The sequence below is a fragment of the Manis pentadactyla genome, chromosome 8, assembly GCF_030020395.1.
Source record: "Manis pentadactyla isolate mManPen7 chromosome 8, mManPen7.hap1, whole genome shotgun sequence".
In the NCBI taxonomy this organism is placed as follows: Eukaryota; Metazoa; Chordata; class Mammalia; order Pholidota; family Manidae; genus Manis; species Manis pentadactyla.
The window spans coordinates 45,783,488-45,802,232 of NC_080026.1; the positions used below are offsets into that span (position 1 = coordinate 45,783,488).

An 18,745-nucleotide genomic window follows, 5' to 3' on the forward strand; every position below is an offset into this window, starting at 1 on the left:
GGGTTGACATCCAAAATATATAAAGAGCTCATTCACCTCAACAACCAAAATGCAAATAACCCAATTAAAAAATGGGCAGAGGATATGAACAGACACTTTCCCAAAAAATAAATTTAGATGGCCAACAGGCACATGAAAAGATGCTCCACATCACTAATCATCAGAGAAATGCAAATTAAAGCCACAATGACCTATCTCCTCATACCATTTAGGATAGCCAATATCCAAAGACAAACAACACAAATGTTGGCGAGGATGTGGAGAAAGGGGAACCCTCTTACACTGCTGGTGGGAATGTAAATTAGTTCAACGATTGTAAAAAGCAGTATAGCGGTTCCTCAAAAAACTCAAAATAGAAATACCATTTTCCCAGGAATTTGACTCCTTGGAATTTACCCTCAGAATTCAAGACCCCAGTTTGAAAAAGACACATGCACCCCTATGTTTATCGCAGCACTATTTACAATAGCCAAGAAATGGAAACAACCTAAGTTTCCTCAGCAGATGAATGGATAAAGAAGATGTGGTACATATAACACAATGGAATATTATTCAGCCATAAGCAGAGAACAAATCCTACCATTTGCAACAACATGGATGGAGCTAGAGCGTATTATGTTCTGTGAAATAAGTGAGGCAGAGAAAGAGAAGTATCAAATGATTTCACTCATCTGTGGAGTATAAGAACAAAGAAAAAACTAAAGGAACAAAACAGCAGCAGACTCAACAGAACCCAAGAATGGACTAAAGTTACCAAAGGGAAAGGGCCTGGGGAGGATGGGTGGGAAGGGAGGGATGGGGGAAAAAGGGGCATTATTATTAGCACATATGATGTAGGGGGGTAACACAGGGAAGGCAGTATAACACAGAGAAGATAAGTAGTGATTCTATAGTATCTTACTACGCTGATGGACAGTGACTGTAATGGGGTATGCGGTGGGGACTTGATAATAGGGGGCATCTAGTAACCATGTTGTTCATGTGATTGTACATTAATGATAGCAAAATTAAAAAGAAAAGAAACAAATACACACTACAATTTGCAACAACATGGATGGAGTTGGAGGATATTATTTATGCTCAGTGAAGTAAGGCAGGTGGAGAAAGACCAGTACCAAATGATTTCCCTCATTTGTGGAGTATAACTAAAAAAAACTGAAGGTACAAAACAGCAGCAGACTCACAGACTCCAAGAAGGGACTAGAGGTTACCAAAGGGTAAGGGTGGGGGAGGCTTGGTGGGGAGGGAGGGAGAAGGGGATTGAGGGGTATTATGATTGGTGGACATGGTGTGTGTGGGGGGTCATGGGGAAGACAGTATAGCACAGAGAAGGGCAATAGTGACTCTGTGGCATCTTACTACACTGATGGACAGTGACTGCAATGGGGGAGTGGGGCTCGAGAATATGGGTGAATGTAGTACCCACATTGTTTTTCATGTGAAACCTTCGTAAGAGTATGTATCAATAAAACATTAATAAAAAAAAAAAAAACGAGATACCACAGAGCTCATTTCACATCTCTGCTTTTGTCCTGGCTCTGTCTGTAACATTAAAGCTTTAGGAAAAAATTAAAATTAGAAAGTTTCCATTTTTCCCTTCACAATACAATCATTAAATAATAATGTTTAGTGAATGTTTATAAAATGTTTAAGTGGGTTGAGGTAGCAAAAAAATATCATCAGAGCTATTCAATACTGCAGGTTCACAAGGTAAGTTTACCAAAAGGTTACAGTATGTCAGAGGACATGCATCAGCTCTATCTATAAATTAAAAGGTCTTCAGGTTTACAGAAGCTGCTGTCTTAGGACCTTGGTTCCCAAATGACAGTCCCCAAAGAAATTTAACACCAAAGTGTGTCTTTTTTCCCAAAGCTTCGCAAACTGAAATATACTATATTGGATAAAAATGTTTCCTGGAATATACAAAGAAATGATAGTGATTGTCAAAGCATATGTCTAGGAAAGTAAAGCAAAGAGAGTTACAGGAGATCTATTTACATTTTATCTAGTTGCCCCAAGCATGCCTCCTAAGTATTACACAATGATATGGCATATTGTAGTAGATAGCTAAAAGGTGTCAGGTACTTACTTTCTGAAACCATGTGCATGAACTCTGAAGATACTACACTGACTGAAGTTCACAGCTCAGCTATGCTAAGGCCCCATGTGAATGGACAGAACTTCTAAGATGGAGATTTGGTTGAATATCTCTACTTTAGTACCTGGCTCAAAAGGATTTCTGCCATGAGACAACAAGACTTAAACAACAACTAAACACATGGCCCAAAAGCAGAATTCTGGCTCCTCCAAGTGAAGTTGATGCATGTATGACAAGTCTCTTTTCTCAACTATAAAATGGACAAAAAACACTGCTGCTCAAGTCAGATTATTACTCTTCTTAAGTCATGCAGCTGATATAACTAAGGCATTTTTCATCATTCATTTCTTAGACATATAATTAACCTTCTTCTCAAACAGAGCACTTACTCAATGAATAAACTCGAGAGAGGATGTTTTATTCCAAACTAAATCCAAGCTTTAGAAAGCATTAAGCAAATTATACAGTTTTTTATTAGTCCTATGGAATCTTACTAAGCTGATAAATCTACTATGTTCACACAATAACAAAAAAATCTATAAATGAAGTAACAGAAGTCTAGAACATTCATGATTCCAGTTAGCCATTTGACCCACATATAGTAGATACTGAATTTCCCAAACAATGGCATCATTCTTTAAATCTCGTTCCATTTGGACACATCCCCTGACAAAGTAAAGGAGGCAACAAGAGCCTCTGACCCTCACAGTGCTAGATCTGAGGTAACTGTCTTGTAATAAATATAAAGAATCATGAAATTTTTGCTTCTTTCATTAAGGTAATGTTTTTAAAGAACTAACAATCAAGTTCTCTAAGCATTGTGGCTGCTAGAATTTTAAACAATGGCAGTGAAGGATGTGGGTCCATCTCCCTAGGACAACCCTCTCCATTTGTCTAGAATTTTTAGGAAGGATTTTAGGTAACGTAAGATAGCGGAAACTCTCATATCTATTCATGCTCCATTAGCCTCTTTTCAATATTAAAAAAAAAAAAATAGCAGAAAAACATTACCTTGTGAAGGTAAGGGTTCTAATCCCAGCTCCAGCTTTCCTCTGGGACCTTACCTACATCACCCTCTGTGTTTGGGGGGCCCTAGGACGACTCCCAGGTTTAATGATTCACTAAGATGACTCATACACTCACTACATAATCACACTCACAGCTGTGCTTCTTACAGTAAAAGGACACAAAGAAAACTGAGCCAAGGGAGTAGGCAAGTGGGGTCAAGTCCAGAGGTGACCAGGCACAAGCTTCCCAGAGCTTCTCCTGGGGAGTCACACTGGAAATGCTTGATTCCCTGGCGACCGTGTGACAATGTGTGTGAAATGCCACCTACCAAGGAAGCCCCATCATGATGCAGTACTACGGTTTCTACTGGGGCTGGCGATGTGGACACCCTCTGTGTAGCACTTACCAGAATGCCAGACTCCCAGAAGGCAAGCAGGTGATCAGCTTAACACCTGCACAGTCCAGTCACAGTGAGCGTCTCTCATATCGCTCTTAGGAAATGGTGGAATCCTCCCAAAATCTGAGTTTCCAAACAGCTGCCCAAGGCCCACCTTGCAAGCAGGCTGTCTTAAGGACAGCAGTCAAACCTGCTTTGTGAAGTCTTTTCTGTGCTCACCTCTCTATATCTCAGTTTCATCATGTCACTTTCCCAGATCTATTAACTTGCTGTAGCAACTTTATACCATTATACAGGAATCCCACCATATAAGGTGGTGACCTATGGCCACCGTGAGTTACATGGCATGGTGAGGCCATCCCTGGAGCAGGAAAGGATTTTACTGTTCAAGGCCTGTTTTCCCAACAGTGATGGTGACATCACCATTAAATAGCCCTCTCCCTCCAGTCCCTGCTCTCCAACTGTCCCTAAGAGACTGTTTGGTACTTTTGTCCTTAAGTCTGTCTTTCTAATCATTTTCACCATATATTCAAAGACCACAAGGCTGAGATTAATAAAACACAGGAATAAAAAAAGATACTATTGTCATGGATTGCCTTTGTAAAAAACATGGAAAGCAGTTTTATTCCCACGTAACTATTGTACACAGCTCAGGGGCCATGGTAAGAGAAACCCTTGGGGTCAGATATGACTCTCAACAACAAAGCCCAGCCCCACTCGACTGCTGGTAGAACCCCTGCTTGAGGGCAGCAGCCCACTTCCATCATGTCCAGCTGAGGGACAACAAGACAGATGACTCCTATGTATTTCCATATTCTACCCCATATTTAGATACCCAAAACTCCATAAACTCTTTAGAGAAAACTAAACATAAAGTCAGAAGAACAGGGCTTCAGCCTTAGCCTCTGACTCTTCCTAGCTGTGTGATCTCTCAAGTCACTGCATGCCTCTGGACCCCTGCTTTTTCCATGGACACAATGACAGGCTCAGCCAAACTGCCCTGGGAGTCTGGTCCAGGTCTAACCCCCCAGGATTTCACATTATTTTCTCCCTTAAGGGAATTGGGTGGCACAAAAGTTTAGAATTCATTTGGTGTTAAGTTTCTCCATCACAGTTAAAATTATAGATACCCAACTATTCATTATTAAATTCTGACTGCAACAGAGACATCTGTGGACTAAAGTTGTCTTGGATCTGATAAGACATTGATCCCCTTGCACTGGCTTCTACATGCTGAGACTGACATTACTGATCAGACAACTAACATTTCAAAGATGTTTTCCAGAATTATGACTTCTATCTTTGTACCCAGACTCATTCTGGAAAGCCTTCATTCATTCAAACAAATATATTCTAAGGACCTACTTTATTAGGTATTATGTGTATACAACATAAAGAACCACATGAACCAAAAGAATGCTACATTGTTTCAACACCAATCAATTGTAAATATGCTTCTCAAATCAGCATGTGGATTGGGACCTGCTGGGTGTCTGAGTGAGAATCCCACCTTTGGGTGAGGGGCAGCCAGACATGAGATCTGGACATTCACCAGCCACCAATTCCCTAACCTATATTCTTTTGAGTAAAATTATCACAACAAAATAACAAAATAAAGTGTAAACCCACATGTTAATGGAAAAGAGTAGGGGAAAGAGCAAAAGAAAAGAAAAAGTCTGAACTCACCGGGACTGAGGCAATCCTTTTTTACTGAGATCTGCCCTCACACGTTCTCCTACGTGTCTGTAAATTTCCACTAAGCTGTTTATTGCTGCATCTCGAACCTGGATGTAAAAGAAGAGATCTTACAGCAGCTCTGTGTCACTTCCTGCTGGGGCACAACAAGCTACACAACACCCCAAGTCTATCACTAATGTACCAATGCAACTGTGAATACAATTCCTTACAGATAGTGAACAGATATGGCCGTGTTGAACAGTTTTCACTCTCGGGATACCATTCCAAAGAGTAGGCCACTTTAGCTCCCATCCATGTAAACATGCTACCATCCATCCCTTAGTTCCTTCCATTCTTTCAGATGATGTCAGGAAAACTATTTTCAGACCACCTTTCCAAAACATCAAACATTACAAACAAATGAATTATACTGAAACTAAAACACCAAGTAAAAAGCATTCTGGATTTAAGTCAATTAAAAAATACCAACAAAAATGGGCAGTATAGGATACAAAGAGCCCTACTGTTGAATACACAGACTATTTAAGATGGGATAAGGAAATAGGAAAAAAGTCCATAAATTCTACATTTAATACAGGGAAGGATGTAATAAAAGCTACATAAGAGTACAAAGAGCTTGCAGTTTAGGGGAGGGAGCAAGCACACCAGAAGAAGGAACCACTTAAATGTGCTGAGAAGGACAGCATTTTACCAGGTACAGCCAAGATGCAGCCTGTGCAAAGGCAGGAAAGTGGAGATGCATGGCATAAGCTTCAGAAAAGCAAGTAAGCAGTCTGGCCAAATACAAATGTACACTAAGAAAGTGGCAATAAATAAAGTTTAAGAGACAGAATGGATTAAAAAAAAAAAAAAAACACTTGGTTAAATTTGACTATTGTGTATTAAATATTATCACTGCATCAATGTTAACTTTCTTGGATATGAAAATGACATTCAGTTATGTAAGAGAATAGCCTTGTTATTAGAAGGTAAGAATCTGAAGATGAGATACTGAAATATCTAGGTATAAAAATATGTCTAAGATACTTTCAAGTGGTTCAAAACAAAAAAGTTTAGTTGCGGGGGTGAAATGGGTGAAGGGAAAAAAATTAGTGAGATATCTGCTATCTTGATCTGGGTAATGGTTACATGAATGTATACACATGTCAAAATTCTTCTACACACTAAATTATGTGCATTTTATTGTGCATACCTCAGTATAAATTTTAAGTGTATTTCTGTGTGTGGGTATCTATATACATATACAGAGAAAACAAACGGAGCAAAATGTTAACTGGTAAATATGGGTGTTCAGTATGCTACTCTTCCAATTTTTCTATAGGTTTAAAATTTTGCAAATAAAATGGTGGGAAGAAAATGTTTTTTAATATACAACTGGGCCAAGGCCAGTCTATGGGGGGTACAGAAGGGTGGGGAGGAAGTGAGATGCATATTGAACTCAGTAGGCAAAAAGAGAGAAGCAAAGTGATCTTAGATTTGGTTTCAAAAATGAAATCAAAGTAACAGGGTGATGAAGAGAGGAAAAGAGTACGTATACAAACAACAATTTACAATTCTAAATTATTAGTGTCAAATAACAGGTAATTTTACTTATAATTTTTCCCCTTTTGGTGGAAAAAGACAAAATCCTAGGTCTTGTCTTCTCACCGAAATCTCTGCTAGAGACTCAATTGTGTCCCCCTCAAAATTCATATGGTGGATCCCTAAGCCCCATTGTAGCTGTATTTAGAGACACGGCCTATAAGAAGGTAAATAAAGCTAAATGAAGTTACACAAGTGGGGCCCCGGTACAACAGGACTGGTGTCTTTATTAGGAAAAACACTTAAGAGCTCACTCCATTCTCCACGCATGTGCAAAGAGGTCATGTGAGCACACGCTGAGGGCGGTGTCTGCAAGCCAGGAAGAGATTCCTCACCAGAACCCAACCCTGATCTACAAGCCTTCAGAACTGTGAGAAATACATTCCTGTTGTTTAAGCCACCCAGTCTATGGCATTTTGTTATGGTAGCCCAAATGGACTAATGCAGACAGTCAGGTTTCCTTGGAAAAAATATAATTTCTGATGTTAGGAAACATTTTTATCTGGAAACATGAATATACTGCAAACGTAGTAATGTCATGTGTCTTAAAGATCAGTAAAAAGCACATCACCTTTGCTTACTTTCAAATGTTGACATTTTCTCAGAGCTAATAGAACTGGGTGGTCACCCCAAAGAGCAATCAGTATCTTGCATGCTACTGAGAAAGTCTGGGCCATAAAGAAATTAAGAGTTTTTGGGGAAAAATTACTAGCCGTAGAGTCAATAAAGTACACCTGAGAACTTTCTTGGGAATTTAGGAGCTGTGCAACCTTGGACATAATATTTAAACTGTTTTAGTCTTAATTTCTTCCTCTGTGAGAGGTTGCTTGAGAGCCAAAAGAAGTAATGGATTCACTCAACTTGAGTGTTTACTAGCTGCCAAACTGAAGTGCCTGCACAGCCCAGGCAGAGAGCAGGATAAACAAATGGAGCAGGGTGTGTGTGTGATGACAAATGACACTGGCATGGGACCTCACTGACAGAGAGAAGCAGGAATGTGGAGGCCCAGGCAAAAGGCCACCACCACTCAGCCTTGGAGGAACGCAGGTATAGCTCTGCCACACTTCTCATCTTTCAAGTCAGCAACGCACATCTCCCAATTGTAAAAACACCCAAACTCTAACTGTCAAGTAGCAGGGGGAACTATCACCTACCTCTTTTTTTAGACCAACATCCTTAGCCTTTAAAACAATCATTCCTCAGGATTAGAAAGCTACAGAGTCAGACAGCATTTGAGGGTTTGTAAACCAAGAATTAAAGAAATAACAGGGAACAGGCCTTTTTTGGTCTAGAAAGTACTACACTCCAAGAAAGGAAGTTTCATTAAAAGAAACTCAGCTCAGGCTGGAGGCACAATGTAGCATTTGTTCCTACACACAACCACAGGTCCCACACTGCTTCTGCCTGCTCACATAGAAAGGAACCCCAACTTTCCAGCCCATTAGGACTACAAAAGACAAGAGCCCCAGATATTAAGCACTACCTGCCAGGCCCAGGTTAACGTTTTATAAAACCTGAGGTCTTCAAATCTATGACCCTCCTCACAGGGCCACTGTGCGCTGTCACACAGAGGAGGGTGTGAAGGCCAGGCACCTGCGGGGCCCAAGGCATGTAAACGGCAGGGTGAGGAGGAGCTGAACTTCCATTTCTGAGTTGGCCCACATTATTCTCACTTGGGTACACTTTACTGCAGTGCAGTATGAAAATGAGGGCTCCTGCAATATAATGAGTACATATGTACATATGTATTTGGCCATTCATATGACCAAATATGTATTTCCCAGGTATATTTGGTCTTCAGCCAGTTCCTGAAGACACAGCAGTCTTACAGGTAAATTGGTGCCTTGTCATGTTAATGACTTTTGGACCCCCCCACCCCCACCCCCTAAGGGCAGGGCTGGAAGGTGAATCAGTCAACAGCCAATGATTTAGTCAACCATGACTATGCAAGGAAGCCCTCACAAAAGCCCTTGAGAGGAGCTTATCACTCTTTTGCAACCGGCTTCTCTGTTGAGAGCTTCCTCGCTCGCTTGGGGAACCAGAATGCTTCCATGCGCTACCAGCCCCAACCTCCTTTAAATAAAGGAACCTTGCCCTATGTATCTTCTTATCTGGCTGTTAACTGTTATCCTTTATTAAACTGGTGAACATGTTTTTCCTGAGTTCTGTGAGCTGCTCTAGCAAATTAATGGAACCTAAGGGGAAGGCTGTGGGGACATTCAATCTGTAGTGTGTAGGTCAGAAGCACAGATAACTGCCTGGGGCTTGAGACCTGCATATGTAGTAGGGGGGTGGAGGGCAATCTTGTGGGATGGAGCCCTTAACCTGGGCAATCTGGTGCTGTCTTTGGACAGACAGCATCAGAACCAAGTTCTCAGACACCTGCTGGTGTTTGAGAAGTGCTTGGTGTTGTGTGGGAAAAACCCTTCCCCACTCTGCCCCATACACATGCACACACTGGAATCAGGTCTAGGAACCTGAAAGGAGTTGTACTATTATTACTGCATAATACTATTTTTGTTGTGTAGGAAGGAAAACACACCAGCTCCCTACAGAGCCAAAAACTCAAAGGAGGGCTTCACCTCCAGGGAGAGGGAGGGCACCTATGAACAAACTGACAGGAAGTCAGATCCTCAGTCCCCTGAGAGCAGCAGCACAGCCCCACAGTGGCCTGCTGCAGACAGTGGTGTCACAGACCTTGTCCGCACTGCACTGCCGGCTCCAGCCCACCTCCCCCAACATCAGGTGTTGTCCAACAGGGTCAGTGCCAGAGATCAACATCCTTTTACATTTTAAGATGTTTTTAGGCTTTGAAGATGTGTATCAAACTCCTTAGCAAGACAGAGGGCAGTCAGGACAAGGCCCTTCAGGTGCAATCCTTACTGTTTGCCCCAGGCTAGCTGAGGAGCTGTAAAGATGAAATCAAAGGTTTTTAAGCAGAAATGGAGTGTTCCTCATCTAGCAAAGGGACGTCCTATTGGGTACCATGTCTGTCTGCAGGCTGCCTCTGTTGCAGACACTGCCCATCTTCCTTGTCGACAAACACAGGCCTTGTTCTACAGTGCTCTCCTGGAGGAAGGCAAGCCTGTCCTTAGCTCAGAGGTAATCTCCACAGCATGTAGCCCTCACAAAAGCCTAGCCCCCTGTGTGACTGACACAGGGGCATGGCATGCAATTCTCCACGAAACAGGAGGGAAAATCTGCAGGAAAGCATTTGGAAAATGCTTCTCCACTCTTGGAAAGAGAAATGCAGGGAACTCGAAAAAATATGAGACTCTTGGAGAAAGTGAACAGTAAGCAGTTAATGATATGAGAGGATTAGTCATTCTTGATAGATGATAATGTTATTAACGGAAAGTTTTTAGGGAAAAGAGTGGTTATCTTTTGGAATATTCAAGAATTATATGAAATGATGTCTAAGATTTCTTTCAAAACAATCTAAATTGTTTCAAAATCTAAATTTTGCTTCAGGATAGTGGGATGAGGGAGAGAAAATGGATAAAACTAAACTGAGCTTGTCTTATTAAGTGCTGAAGCTGATGATGGATACACACTTCCACTACTTCTATGTAAATTTAAATCTTTCAATATGGAGAAGTTGAAAACAGGAGAGAAACTTGGAAGCACCAGGCTTCCACCTACCAGGCCTGCTGTCCACACACACTGCTGGGCTGCCCCTGTGCTGTGCCCATGATGAGAACCACAGAGGACAAAGCTCAGGGCTGAGACAGCTGAGCGTAAGATGGATGAGACCTTAAGTCTGTGGGGATATCACTGAACCGCTGAGAAAACTGAAGCCCCCATACTTCTGGACCCACTTGATGAGGGATATTTTCCCCATTTCTCTAGCAATTTTGTGTTGGGTTTTCAATTCCTTGTACCTGAAAGCATCCCAGCACACACATTCTGTACATCTGTGGGTCACTCTGAGAAGCTTTTGAGGGTCTGAGTCACTCTGCACTCAGACCAATACCAAAAGAAATTTGCATCGGCTAAGGCAGAAGTGGGGGCAGAGTTCACCTTAAATTTAAGTGCAACCAATGGTAACAGCTGCCTGTGGAGTCGTGAGAGAAAGCTCCACACACACCAGAGCCATGAGAGCTGGAGCCTGACCTCAGTGTCGGGCACCGCAGTGCAGTGACAGCAATGGTAGGACCCAACTGTCCTCTCTGCTCTGAGATGGAAACAGCTTAGAAGGTAAAGTGATTCAAATAGTTACAGGGTGTCCACTCAATCCTAGAGGTGCTGGAAAGCCGGCCTGGGACAATAAGAGAAGCAAGTTATAGTCCTGTCCCTGAGTACTATAATGCATTTGGTAATTTAGAATCTTCTTTAAAAGACAGTTAATTTTGAAATTAATACTGAACATAAAGTATGATTCAGAAAATAAAAATATCTAAAAACTGTATTCCCAGTGCCATGTATTTCCAGTAAAGGCTGGTGAGAGAGTGAGTGGAAAGTAGGAGCAAGCAAAGGGGCCTGGAAAACAGACAGCAGGGAGCAGGGGGGCCAGGAAGGAAGAGGAGGTAAGGCCACAGGGCAGCAGAGAGGTGAGAAGGTGCGCCTGGGGAGAAGCAGAGATAAGAACAGAGAAAGGACAGAAGACCAGGAGGGGCTGGGGCCTGGGAGCATAACAGGAGCTCATCAGTCAGGATTTAAAATGAGATGCCTATTTACCATGGGTGCTTCTTTTGTAAATTTATCATTCCTGTTTTTGCCCCCTTTCTCTAATGAGGCATCTTACTTAACAGTTTGTATGAGCTAACACAATAAAAGCAACTCTTGGTAATAAAGAGAATTAAACTCTGAGAGGGAACTGGCGCTTCCCCAGCTGACCAACTGCCTGGGAACTATCAGATTACTAACTCTTCTCTGACTCCGACACTAGGGGCGGGTGCTGTGTTTCTGTTTTTTGACTTACGCAAAATTGACATAAAATAACATCCACGGTTCCTACAGATTTAAAGCATTTCCAGTCTTGTGTGCTAGTGTGGCGACCACCCAAAGCAAAATACAGACTTTTCCATCACCTCAGAAAAGTTCCCTCAGGCCCTTCCAAGCAACCCCAGGAGGAGGCAATTACTGATTTCAATCAGCACGGGTGACTCTTTCCCAAACCCACCCCTTCTGGCTGCAGAGATGGTGGCCAGGTGACATTATTTGGAAGCTGGTCTGGATGATGTCACTTTACAGGCAAGTGAGGCCACAGCCCCACGTAGAGAAGAGAGCAAATGGCTACACATTTACTAATGGTACCTAATAAATGCTGATGGGCAATAATGTTAATTATCCTAAACAATAATCAGGGTCCTATAATGATAAAGTCCTACCCACCTCTCAGGTATACACAGAACAACAAAATGCATCTTAACTGTCTATAACCCGTGATTTTTCTTTCTCACTAAATAAACTCACCTGGCTATTTGGATCTCCAAGTAAGTTACATATATGTGGTACAATCTTGCTTAATGTTAAAGTATGTGCTCCAGAGCTGAAAACAAAAGGATATTAATTGCTGGTGAGAACAAAGGAAGAAAGCAGCTGCTCTGCCACTCACCTCTTCCCTCCATCCCAGGGCCCTACTGCCACCTCACACTGAGGCTTGCTCCTTCCCCCTCTTCCCACATAGTTCCAAAACTAGGTACCACCAGGGCCCCTCTGTGCAGAGCTCAACACTGTGAGTGCATCTCACTGCACATCTTCTCCCTGGCACTCAGGCTTCTCTCTGACGTGGCCCCAAACCTTTAAGGCCATGCCAAAGCTCCAGCCTCTCCCGGACACCTGCGTGCTCACACACTTTGTCTCTGCATTACTATTTAGTCCTGTCATGGCTCCTACTGGCCAACTCTGTCTACTCAACTAAACTGCAAGTCCCCTGAGGGCCCTCACTTAATGTTCTCAATCTGTGCAGAGCTCTCTGCTACGCTGGCACGCAGCTACTAATGGCTGAATGGAAGCTTGAGAACATGGCTGCAGATGCTTCCAGCTTAGCACTGGCCTGCTGGAGGACACCTAAGTTCTTCACAACTTCCCTTTACAAATGATGTTACAGATAGCTTTTGTGAATACGACTCTCTCTGGCAATCTGATTACTTCCTTAAACGTGAAACTACTGTATTTGAAGGCTAGAAAGCTTTTTTAAAAGCTTCAGATACATATGTCCAAATTTAATGACACTGAAAAAGCTAACATGTTAAGGGAGAAAAAACTGTACAAAGTAGTAGGAACACTATAATCCCAATTTTATTTTTTAAAATAATTAACTTTACAGGCTGGAAAAAAATGCACCACAAATTAACAGTGGTTACCTGAAGGTGGTAGAATTACAAGTAATCATTATTTTCTTCCTCGTGTAAATTTTCTATGACATATATATTACTTTCATAATTAGAAAGACTGATTTGTAATTTTTAATTTTAAAAAAGCATCTCCTACAAGTAAACACATGAAAAAAATTTCAACATCAATAGTCATTAGGGAAATACAAACTAAAACCACAATTAAATAACACCATACACATATCAAAATGGTTAAAATAAAAAAATAGTGATAACATTCATTGATAGCAAGAATATGAAGAAACTGAATCATCCACACATTGCCAGTGCAAATGTAAAATGGTATACACAAGTCTGGAAAACAGCTTAGCAGTTTCTCTCAAAATTAAAAATAAACTTGCCAAATGACCCAGCAATTGCACTCTTGGGTGCCTACCCAAGAAAAATGAATGCTCACATTGATGCAGAAACTTGTCCATGCTCTATGTGCTTTATTTGCAATGGCCAAAAGCTATAAATTATTCCAATGTACTTCAATAAATGAATGGTTAAACAGACTGTGATATGACTCTACCATGGATTTCTACTCAGTAGTAAAAAGAAATGAACTATGTTTGGACAACAATATAAATGCAACCTTAAGGAACTGTACTGAGTGAAAAAAAACAATCTCAAAGGGTGACATTCTATGATTCCGTTTCTAGGGCATTCTTGAAATAAGAAAGTCACAGAGATGGAGAACAGATTCATGGTTGCCAGGGGCTAAGGACTGGCTATGAAAAGACAGCATGAGGGAGCTGGGATGTACCTTAATCGTGGAAATAGTACAGGAGTACTGTGCAACGGAAGTGTGCAGATGTGCAATGTACACCATGTATTTGTATGACTGGAGGAATCCTGAGTAAGCTCTGTGGCCTACATTAATACCAATTTCCTGGTACTGCGACTGCACTAGAGATATGCAAGGTTTTAACATTCAGGGAGCAAGGGGCCCAGTACCTCCCAGCACATTACTCTGCAACCTCCTGAAATGTGTAGCTATTTCTAAGTAAAAAGTTGGAGTAGAAAAGCTCAACCAAGGAAACCATCGGGCCCCATCCAACTTACGCATTGAGTGTGGCAACAAGGCAGAGACACGTGCCTTCCCGGGTCCGGAAGTTCTTATGCTTGAAGCCTCCCAGCATTCGGTCCCATACATACTGCAGACAGCAAAACACAGGTGAGCAGAGGAGGTGAGGGGACTTCCGTGGCCTTTCATTTAATGCAGGGCGGACAGAAGAGGGGCCTCTCAACAGGGACCATCAGTCCCAGCCTCACCAACCCACTTAGTCCTCTCAAGAGCATACTGAAAACAGTGACTTATGTTTATATATTAAGTTAAAACTTTTCAAGATACATTCCTTTATATAACCACATGTAATTCTCCCAACTCTGAAAGGGAGGTGTAACTGTCCGTTTTATGAGTGAGGACAGTGTGGCCAAAGAAGACTGTGTGACTTGCCAAAGATCACTAGACATATTGCTCTCCTGGTGTGGAACTGTCCCCTCCCTTACATGTCCACGAGGCAAACATCCACTTCACTTCTAAGGCCAGTGTAGGGTTTTCTGACACCTCCACCACCACCCCGCCTCTGAGCAATGGAGCAGGACTCTGGAAAACAGGGCTGTGTCCTTATGTCCATCTGACCCAGCTCACTGACAGACAGGGACAAGTGCTCTAGCCAGGCCTTCTGACTCCCACACATACACTGCCTCTTTTCAGAGAAACTGAGAATCAGTTACATAAAGGAGCTCAGAGTTTAATGGATTAAACCATGCACTCATTACCCATGTAAAGTCCACTTATTCATTCAAAGTATATCCTTTGCTATTTATTATTTATTTAGATATCCTGTCCTGGGGGAAGGAGGAGCAGATTAAATACTATGAAAAATTTCTTCTGAAATATATCAGCTTAAAAGAAATTAATATCTTGATACGCAGTCATCCACAGATGTTATACATGGAGCACACACACGCCCACTAGCCACAGAAGGCCTCCCCTGCCCTACCTGGGGGTTAGCAGCTTGATCCATGATCTTTAGCAGCAGAGTTTGGTCTTGCTCTCTCACAGAGTCTTTAGCATCTCCCAGTCTGTCTATTAAACTTGGCAGCACTGGAAATCAAAATGCAAATCAATCAAATGAAAACCTATCTGGGAGGTCTGCAGTCACCAACTGTGGATATTTCAACTAGCTAGGAATATAATCCTGGCCTCAATGATGCTCTTCATTCTAAAGTCTCCAATACCTACAGTTCCACTCTCCTTGCTAAAATCCATGGGAGCTACCATAAGAATCTGCAAAATCTTTTGCAGGGACTATTTGTCTTCTCCCTTAACCCACCTTCCTCCAGCCAGCTGCCAACATATTTTTAAGTTAGTGAAATATTATTAAAATGGATATCAATGTAAAACCTTGGCAGAAAATTCAACACAAAAGGAAATTTAGGTAAGAGAGAGAGGCGCCAGCATATTTGGTGGTAGGAGCAGGCACTATGGCTCATCTCTTATACACTGTGTGACTGTAATTTTACGTGAATGTAAATCAGAGCCCAACTCTCCACCCACCCTTCCTCCACACACCTGGGTGTGGGCCACCCCTAGTGCTCCAAGGGCACTTGCAAACCAAAAGCCAGCTTACTTTACTTCTAAGAGTCTATAAATATTTCTCTTACAAGAGATATCCATAACAACTGAGCTAACGTAGAAGGAAAACAGATTACTAAAGTATCAAATTTCTACAAGGAGAATTTTTATTTGCAGATAGACAGTGCCAAAATGGGAATTCTTAACCTTATCTAAAGAAACACTGACCAAGAAGTTAACAGAAAATAATAAATACACAGGTGCCAAATTAAGTGGAGTAATTCTACAAAGAAATGCTTACACAAACAGAGCTGCTTAGTATTTACAGTAATTATGAAATCCCAGAGGTCAGGAATTTAGAGATGACTAAATCACCTCTAAATCTATGAAATCTGTGGTTACTTTTGTTTCATATTGCTAACACCTTGTTTTCCCTTCAAAATAGGACAGTGATCATTTACTACTCACTAGTAATAACAAGTACAATCAACGTGACAATAATACCAACAATGACCACCTGGGAAAAATACAACTGCATCCCATTTGTAAGGCTTCTCAAAGAGGGAAAACAACGCCTCTGAAAAGCGAAGGATCCCGGACGAACGTGACTTCGTTGGCACTAAAGTGTGATAGCTAATCTTAATGAGAAAAAAGAATTAGCAGTAATGCTTCGTATTAGAACACGAAGGTTGGAAGAAGCCAGTAAAATGGTACAGGCAAAATGGACGGACATGACAGCAGGTGCGAGGGAGGCGAGTGGATCCAGAGAAGGGCGGGGTGGGGATGTTTCTCAGCAGCCCCACCAGGCGGAGACTGACGGGGTAGGCGGGGAGGAGTAGGCGGCGAGGTTAAGGGGGGAGGGCTGGGTGCAGCAAAGTGGAGGAGACCGGGCGAAGGCGCCGGGCCTGCTCCCCACAAGCCCGCAGCTCACCTGTGCCGATCTGCGCCTTGAACCGGTCCTGCAGCCGGGTGACCAGCGCGGACAGGATGTCCATGCCCAGGAGGACCACCTGCAACGGCAAACACCCGGAACCCATTAGCGGCCTGCGCGGGGCCCAGCACTGTCCCCCAGCAGCTCCGAGGACGCCCCCACATCGCCGGCCTAGACGCTGTCCCAGCTCCCGGTGAGCGCCTGCCGGCGGGCAAGATTAAACTGGCCATCAAGAGGACAAAAGGAGAGCTGCTCTGGCGCAAAAAGCCCTGCGCAGGCTTACTAGGAGATACGGGGTAACAGGCTAAATGAATAGCAGCCACGCTGCGGCAACTTCCCGGGCGCCAGAGACACAGAGAGCGATGTTGGGGCGGGCGTGCTGCGGCCCCGCCCCCCGCGAGAGCGCGTATGCAAATTTCTAAAGGGCTGTCGCGTAGTCTTCTGGGTAAAACAGAGCGGCCTCTCCGCGACCTACAGAAGCCTCAAAAAAAAGCGGAGTTGGTGGTTTGCTTCAGTACACTGTAGTCAGCATCGATACCCTAGCTACGTGGCGCTTAGACCGGGACCTGAGAATTAGTCACCACAACCCAACCCGGTGTTGGTGCTCCCGGCTTTTAGCACATACAAAAACAGACAACCAACCATCCTTTTCTTGGGGTTGCGCTACTGTCCAATGAGCGTCTAGCGAGGACAGTACTGCTAACACCTGAACAACACACCCGCATCTACTAGAGCTTTGCTCTACCACGGTGCAATTTTTGGAAAAAAAAACTTGTTTTCCACGACCTTAAGGGTATAAAAGTAAAATGATTCAGGATGTATTAATTGACATGTTAGTAGGTAAGAGTTTTTATAGTAGTTTCTATAGAATTGTATTTCGGTGTGAGTGTTTACCATCATTAAAATCGCAAGTCCTACAGATAACTTTTTCACTAAAGACATTTATATTGCACAACTTAAAATATTTAAAAATAGAGGGAAAGTGCAGTTGAGCGTTGTTGGTACATTGCAAGCAACCAGTGAAAAGACAAGCAATGATAATTATGATTCCTTGCATCTCTCTGTGCCTGCATTTTGCAGCCAATAAACGCAAAAATCTGCGGGCTTTTCTATTCAGTTTGAATTTAGGGAATCCGATTTGCCCAACAATCACAAAACTGTCCTTGCAAAAGATTGGTGACTTGAAGACATTAACGGGAATAATGTGAAAAATTTTACAAAGAGAACCCTGGTTTGTGGACAGTTTTTTAAAAACATGTAATGATATATAAAACTTTTAAAATAATGACTTTACTTGTATCACAGAGAAGGGACATAGCGGATCTCTGGCAACTTGCTGCACTGATGGACAGTGACTGCACTGGGGTATGGGTGGGGACTTGATAATATGGGTAAATGTAGTAATCACATTGTTTTTTCATGTGAAACCTTCATAAGAGTGTATATATATCATACCTTAATAAAAAATAAAAAAATAATAATAATGACTTTACTGATGAACTAAAGAAGATTAGGTTTCACACACTATGACTTCCTTAAGAACGGAGGTAGAGGGGAGTAACTACTTCAGAGAAACCTGACTAACATTATCTTCGCCAGTTGATCAAGGTCAACAGAACTGTCATAAATCATGTTCATAATATGTTTATGCCTGATATGTGATTAAAATGTCACATTACAATCTGTGACCATCCTCAAAACTTATAAGCCCAGTCTAATCATGAGAAAAACATCAAATTCCAATAGAGGGGCATCCTAACCAGTACTCCTCAGAACAAACTGCCAGGCCAGTACTTTTCAAAACCATCAAAAGCAAGTCAGAAATTGCCACAGCCAAGGAGAGACAACAATTAAATGTAATGTGGTATCCTGGATGGGATGCTGGAACAGATGAAGGACATAAGATACAAACCAAGGGAACCTGAATAAACTATGGGCTTTAATAATAAATAAATGATAATTGTGTGTGTGTGTGTGTATATATATTACACATTTATAATATAAATTTTTGTGTATTCATATTTATATTAATAAAAATAACTATCAATATTGGTTTATTAATTATAATAAATGTATAATGTTAGATGTTAAAAAAGGGGAGACTGGGTGTGAGGTTACATGGAGACAC

The 18,745-nt window shown here is 42.1% G+C and overlaps 1 protein-coding gene and 1 non-coding gene across 7 annotated transcripts in view; one reads left to right on the forward strand and one right to left on the reverse strand.

Annotated features, from left to right (window-relative positions):
• Positions 1-18,745, reverse strand: part of CLASP1 (cytoplasmic linker associated protein 1) — a 321,777-nt gene that overhangs the window by 187,604 nt on the left and 115,428 nt on the right. For all 6 annotated transcript variants that reach the window (XM_057505720.1, XM_057505716.1, XM_057505718.1 and 3 more), the window contains exons 5-9: positions 16,618-16,696; positions 15,112-15,215; positions 14,168-14,259; positions 12,198-12,273; positions 5,190-5,287 (exon numbers count right to left, since the gene is read on the reverse strand). In XM_057505720.1, coding sequence (XP_057361703.1) covers positions 5,190-5,287; positions 12,198-12,273; positions 14,168-14,259; positions 15,112-15,215; positions 16,618-16,696 — 449 coding nt within the window. The remainder of the gene's footprint in view (positions 1-5,189; positions 5,288-12,197; positions 12,274-14,167; positions 14,260-15,111; positions 15,216-16,617; positions 16,697-18,745) is intronic.
• Positions 17,258-17,383, forward strand: LOC118935687 (U4atac minor spliceosomal RNA). The gene has a single exon (XR_005033954.2). It is a non-coding gene; the product is annotated as a U4atac minor spliceosomal RNA (small nuclear RNA).